The sequence below is a fragment of the Sinocyclocheilus anshuiensis genome, unplaced genomic scaffold, assembly GCF_001515605.1.
Source record: "Sinocyclocheilus anshuiensis isolate Anshui unplaced genomic scaffold, SAMN03320099.WGS_v1.1 scaffold1312, whole genome shotgun sequence".
NCBI lineage: Eukaryota > Metazoa > Chordata > Actinopteri > Cypriniformes > Cyprinidae > Sinocyclocheilus > Sinocyclocheilus anshuiensis.
The window spans coordinates 457,932-464,665 of NW_015544237.1; the positions used below are offsets into that span (position 1 = coordinate 457,932).

At 35.7% G+C, this 6,734-nt stretch overlaps 1 protein-coding gene across 1 annotated transcript in view; it reads right to left on the reverse strand.

Moving 5' to 3' along the window:
• Positions 1–2,872: 2,872 nt before the first annotated feature.
• The window catches only part of LOC107697597 (zinc finger protein 608-like), a 16,570-nt gene continuing 12,708 nt past the window's right edge, over positions 2,873–6,734 (reverse strand). Inside the window, exons 7-9 of the mRNA XM_016498396.1 lie at positions 6,084–6,231; positions 5,267–5,329; positions 2,873–3,671 (exon numbers count right to left, since the gene is read on the reverse strand). Of these exons, the coding sequence (XP_016353882.1) occupies positions 3,652–3,671; positions 5,267–5,329; positions 6,084–6,231 (231 nt within the window). The 3' untranslated portion in view covers positions 2,873–3,651. The remainder of the gene's footprint in view (positions 3,672–5,266; positions 5,330–6,083; positions 6,232–6,734) is intronic.

Below are 6,734 nucleotides of genomic sequence, written 5' to 3' on the forward strand. Positions count from 1 at the left end.
TATTACATTTCAATACAAAAGAACGTTGTATTGTTTCTGTTTTAATGTACTTTTATGTGGCCATGAATTAAGAATTCAACTTAATTCGCTCACTCATTGTAGTTAAATCATGGGTTTTCTAGGAAACAAATTAATGAAACATGGACAGTGGCCACAAATTAATAAGTCGTAGGAACGAATTATTATTAAATATTATATTTATTTATAATATAAATTATATGAATATAAATATAGACATGTAATAAATGTAAATATTTTAAAAATATATACTGTATGTGTGTGTATTTATATATGCATAATAAATATATACAGAACACACACATATATTATGGAAACAAAAACTTTTATTTTGTATGCGATTAATCGGGATTAATCGTTTGACAGCACTAATATATATATCTGTCCTGCTCGTGTCCCGCAGCTGTGTCAAAGCGCAGAGCCCGATATGAAACATTTATCTGGGGAAATGATAATTAAACATGACTTATTTATTACATTTCAATACAAAAGAACGTTGTATTGTTTCTGTTTTAATGTACTTTTAAAGTTTGGATCCCATTAAAAGCGTAATTTGTACGTTAGTGTATTATTTTCGCCAAAGATCCAGCCTCGTCAAAAATGAAACTGCTTAATCGACCATCGATAGCTTTAATCGATTGCATCTCTTACAATTAATCGATCGTCGATTAATCATCTTAATAGACATTTTTAATGATACATCTGTGTAATTAAAAGGATGAGAAGTTGTTGTTAATTACTGGCCTATATATACAAGCTCTCCATAAAACGAACAAATCAAGCCCAGCAAATTCATATAAAATATTTTAAAAACCACGTATTATACAGACACTTCATACTAATGGTATTTTATTATTTTTATTGCGCTTAATGTATTATGCCTTCAATAAAACATTTGCAATGGGTTTTTAAAAGCTGTTTGCATGCATGTTTCGAGCGCTTCTTTGCGAGCAATTGGTTGAATTGATCCGAAGCTTCAAAAGGTTAGTTTCTCCCATCATTACTCACCGGTGCTGATGCAGCGTCTTGCGGTCGAGCTCCCAGGCTAGCTCAGTGTAGAACTGCGGCTCTTTGTGTTCGACGGGGTCTGTGGCCAACGTCTCTCCGTCAAAGCGTGTGCCGCGGACTCCTGGGAAACTGACGGCCTGATGAAGAGAACACAGATCAGTCGTGCTGCTTCAGAGGAATATACACTGGAAAAGTGCTATAAATATAAACAGACAGCGATTACAATGAGAAAAACATACAAAATGTCTCTGAAAGAAGGCTCTTCTGCTCAGGAAGGCTGCATTTATTTGATCAAAAATGCAGCAAAAATGTGAAATATTATTAGAATTTAAAACAGCTGTTTTCTATGTGAATATCTGTTAAATAAAAAAAAAAAAAAGTGTAGAGTAAGTTAGATTTAAAAAAAAAAAGAAATTAACACTTTTATTCATCAAGGACGCATTAAATTGATCAAAAGCGAGAGTAAAGACATTTATAATGTTACAAAAGATTTCTATTTCAAATAAATGCTGTTCAAATTCGAACTTTCTATTCATCTGTGAATCCTGAAAAATAAAATGTATCACGGTTTCCACAAAAATATTGTGCAGCACGACTGTTTTCAACATTGATAATAATCAGAATAATATAACTTATTTATTAATTTAAAGAGTAAACTTTAAAAAAGTAATACAGTGATGGTATCAGATGATTACCATATTCATATACCGTGATATATACCGTGATACTCTAAAGTACTGCAGAGAATACCATGGTATTCTTTGATTAGTGACATATCTATAAACACATATTTACATATAATTAATAAGCATGTCTAGCCCCGAAAATCACAGGTGATTAATATGAAAAAATCACGATACTGCATTCACCTTGATTTTACTGCAGGAGTCATAAACAAACAAATCTCGCCGTTACCTTCGAGAACACAAACGACAATCAGCAGCTGCTCTGGTTTTGAAGCCATCTCATCTCTCTGCGTTAATTAATCACTCTCATAATGATTTTAGGATGATTTCTGATCTGTTGTTTGTTTTTAGCGCGTCTGTTGTGTACCGCTTACAGAAAAAATTACCCAACAACAAAAATGGGTAATTTTTGCACATTTACCATGGTAATGTCACGGTACTCTCTTAAATATATTCTAGTACTGTGTAAATACCATGTATTATGTATTTGGAAATCATTCAATATCATTGTAAATATAAGTGCCATGAAATATCCACTTATTTATTTGTAAAGTGCCATATTTACAACAGTTGTTTTCACAGTAAAACAGATCTGTTTACGCAGATCTTATATTAATTTATTATGATTTTACCGCAGGTAACAAAAATATGTTCTAAGAACGATTTGTTAGAATTTTCCCTGAACGATCAAAACGTCCAGTTTTTTAAAGTGGTGTATTTTTTTTTCTTGGCTATGCAAACGTTAAAGGAACATTCCATTTGAATGAATTTGCAAACGTTATGGGAACGTTACATTTAATGTTTCCTGAACGTTCTGAAAAGAGTAAACATTTAAAAAAAAGCTAGATGAACAATGTATAGATAATGTTTTTGTGCTAGCATTGCTAGAACATTTTTAAACACCAGATAACTGAACTAATGTTACTGGAAGAACATCTGTTTATAACTTTGAGAAAACCTTGCCAGAATGTTGTGAGAACGTTCTCTGTTATCTGGGACGTGTAGTAACAAGAACAATATTGTATTTAAGTGGGAACATAACTTGTTGACTTACTGAAACATGGTTTATTGTCATATTCTTACTGTAAACTCGACGTACTTTCACATTCGAATGGTTTCCCACACAAAAACAACCATCGGCATGTAAAAACAACCTTGACTTTTTATTTGGATTGCCAAACATGTTAAGGCAGAGACAGTATAAAAAGCAACTGCAGTTTGATGATATAGCAGACATCAAGAAAAACCTAATGACGGGACTCAACCAACCTACACCATTGACTTTCTGTCCAGCAAACCACTAGTAAACATATTTAGTTATGCATTACTATTGAAGGACTATGTCTGCCGTTTAGGTGAGGTGGGTAGACAACCATACATTGCACTGAATCAATACAAAGGTACATAAGCTAGTTATAGTCGCTGTTGAGCTTCGTTCAACTATGTACAACTATATACATCACGATAATACTGTATGGCACTGAGATGAACTGTCGAGTGACATCCACTTTATACGATACAATAGATTAATGGCTGTTAATAACAGTATATTCATGTTAATAAGTCAATGCGGAGCGAGCCACCTTAAAGTCACTTAGAATCTATTGCAACCCGTCCTTTACCACACAGAGGTGATGAAATAGCAAATACATTCAATAGTATGGTTACAAGACAATATAAGTGCATACAAACAGCTAGATGTAGCCATTTACAGGCAAAATCCAATGACCAGAGGGTTTACCCAGACCTTGTTTGTAACTGGCACCTGAAGGAAATGTTTTTCAGGTTCGTGTCACCGTGTAGCCATGTCTAGTTCCACTGCAGCCCTCTATTAGTACATTCATTGGTTAGAAATGAAATTAGTCGCTGCCTCTAATGGAGGCGATGTGTAACACCATGGAATTGATGTCTGTGAATCCTTGCGTGAGTCGGGAGCATCTCACATCTTCCCGTCGTTTTCTGCAGATTGAGATTAAACAGACAATAAGAAACCCAGCTTACAAAAATATGTTCTAAGAACGTTTTGCTGATGTTCCCAGTGAGTTATGAAAACTTTGAATGGTCAAAACGTCTAATTATACAATTAAACGTTATAGGAACTTATAGGAAGTGATCATTTTGCAAACATTCTGTACATTCTTTGTTCTGAAACAAGTAGCAACATTTAAAAAAAAGTTAGATGTGCATCCAACTGAAACGTTTCAGAAAAACGTTCCATGAATGATGTATAAATATTTTTTTTGTTACAATGCTTTGAGAACATTATTAAAGACCACATGACTCTAAACTATAACTCTAAAAATGTTCAACTGCTTCAGCTCAATCAATCAATTCAGTTAAGTATTTATTAGACGCCTTTATTCAAAGCGACTCGCGCTACATTCAAGGTGTACATTTCCAGGGTTGCCAGGTTTGTGCGAAACACAACCAGCCCAATTGCTATTCAAAACTAGCCCAACCACGTTTTTTCGGCGGTTTTTGAATTTCCGTTCGGTCCTCTCAGTTGAATTACCATTCCCTGGGGTGGGATTTCTTTAACCCGTGCACTAGGGCTGTCAAAAAAATTAGAATTTGAAATATTCTTCGAAATTAATGTAAAAATTCACATTCGAATGCAAAAACGTTGCATTCGAATTTTAGGTGTGCATCAGGCAGCCTTATCAGTGGCGCACGAGATGCGATGGCGATGTGTTGCATTTTAATGCTTTTTTTAGCCTATCCAGTTGAAGCCACTAGATGCAGCGCTGCTGCGTTTTTCATTCAAAATATTGCAGAAAAAGAGAACAATGCGGAGAAGATCTTGTTTATGGCAAAACTGAAACCAAACCGTTCACACAGAACGCATATTTATCGCATTTTCTAGAGGGACATCTATCAGCGTTGCACTCGCATCTCGCACAAGAGAGCCGCATGTTTAGAAAGCCATGTAAAATTAATGCAAGTTCAACTTTGAAAAAAATATCTCGAGACTTTATGGCGGGGCTTTTTTCCCATTCCACTGCATCTCATGTTTTTAAATGGAAAAAAGTACTCTGTGTGATTGTCTTTCGGTCCTCTGTATTAAACTATGCATACATGCATGTTGCTGTTTTGTTTCTAATTGTTTAAGCAACTTAATTATATATATATGGTTTATAAACCTTATTTTAAACATTATGCACTTTTTTCAAAGATAGTCGTGTTATTTTATTGCTTTGAAGAAACGTGCATTAGTATTATTTTGCTCGATGCGCCCTCTTGTGGCCTCAGGAGAGAAGCCGAAAGCTTTTCCCCCCTAACTGAAATTGTGCCTTTTAAATTCGAATATAATTCGAGTATTGATAATATTTAAGTACAAAATTCGAATTTAGTTTTTCAGCCATTTTGACAGCCCTATCGTGCACTAAAAAACAACCCACGGCAACAGTGTAAAAGTAGCCCAAATCTGCTGAAAAACCAAATTGGCAACCCCGATACATTCCCTGGGAATCGAACCCATGACCTAATGCCATGATCTACTGTTTGAGCTACAGGAATTTATTTTATTGCAGAGGTAATTGCATTTGTTTTCTCACCGCTGGAGCAGGTCTGTGTCGTCGTCACTTGCTGGTTTGCAACCAGCGCCGCAGAGCTCAAACCTGAAGGATCATAGATCACAGAACATTACAATCAACTCTTACCACATGCATTCTTCACGGTAAACATGCTTAAAGGCCTCATATCATTTTTATCAAGCAATTTTGTTCCCTTAAGTTGCACCCAAAACCATTCATAGTTTAGTTTTTCATGAGCATTCCCACTCTCTCTTGCACTTAGAATTAAATGGGTAATTTTTGCTATATTTTCACACAAACAGCAACGGGAGAGTTGATTCTTGACAATATGGAGAGAGGGTTTGTGGCGCACGAGTCAAAAAGCTTGAGTCGTGCAGTGTGCATTTGGCATAGGACTGATATGTACACGTCCTCTTAGTATGTGACATAGCAAAAGCACTTGTGGCTCATGTACCTGTTTACATTCATCTGTCATAAAGTTACAGAAGTTCAGAGTCAGTTTTGCAGATTAGTTTAGATGGATGCCATGCTCTTCATTGACTGGAGAGCAACCATTGTGAATGTTACAGACCTGAATGTTACAGTATGTTTTTTATTAAATTTATGGGATTTTTATGCCTTTATTCGGACAAGACAGTAGAGAGCAGACAGGGTAGCGAGAGAGGGAAATGGGATCGGTAAAGGACCACAAGACGGGATTTGAACTCGGGTTGCGCTGTATGTTTTAATAGCACAACAAACTCTTGTTTTACAAGACTCCTCATGATATGAGCCCTTTAATATAGGCTATAGTGAGTTCAGTAGTGTAGTATAGTTCAGTTGTTTTTGACCTTTTCACCTTGAAAGGGGTCATACTGGCCAGACACCAGCGTGTAGCTCATGCCCAGGTGAGTGAGATGATGCGCCTGAAGGTGGCGGCCGAAGGAAACCGATTCTCTCTCCCGTTCAGTCTCGCGTTCCTGCTCTGGAGACCCTCTTTCTCCAGGCTGAAGGAGTAAAACATAATGTGTAAACAACTTTGAAATACTTTGAATAAAATATGTGTCTCTGATTGTCATATATTTTAATTTCGTTAGACTGTCAAAGCCCTTTAACTGTACATAAACAATTTGAAGGAATGCTGTCAACTTGTCTTTGGACAACAGGACACATACAGTATCTCACAGAAGTGAGTACACCCCTCATATTTTTGTAAATATTTTATTATATCTTTTCATGTGACAACACATGTAAAATGTTAAAGGACCTACATGAAACCATGACATTGATCAACTGTCTAATTCATTTAAGTTCAAGTACATCACTATAAACATGTTTTGTGAGTCCATTGTGTACACAATTCCCAACAATTTGCCAGCATTAATTTTTTGTACTTTACATTTTATTGCTGTGTGTCTGGATGTTCCTGATGGAACTATATTTCTGTCATGACAACTCTCGGAGGGATTGACATGGTAATGTACATGACAATGTTAATGTATTTGGTCTT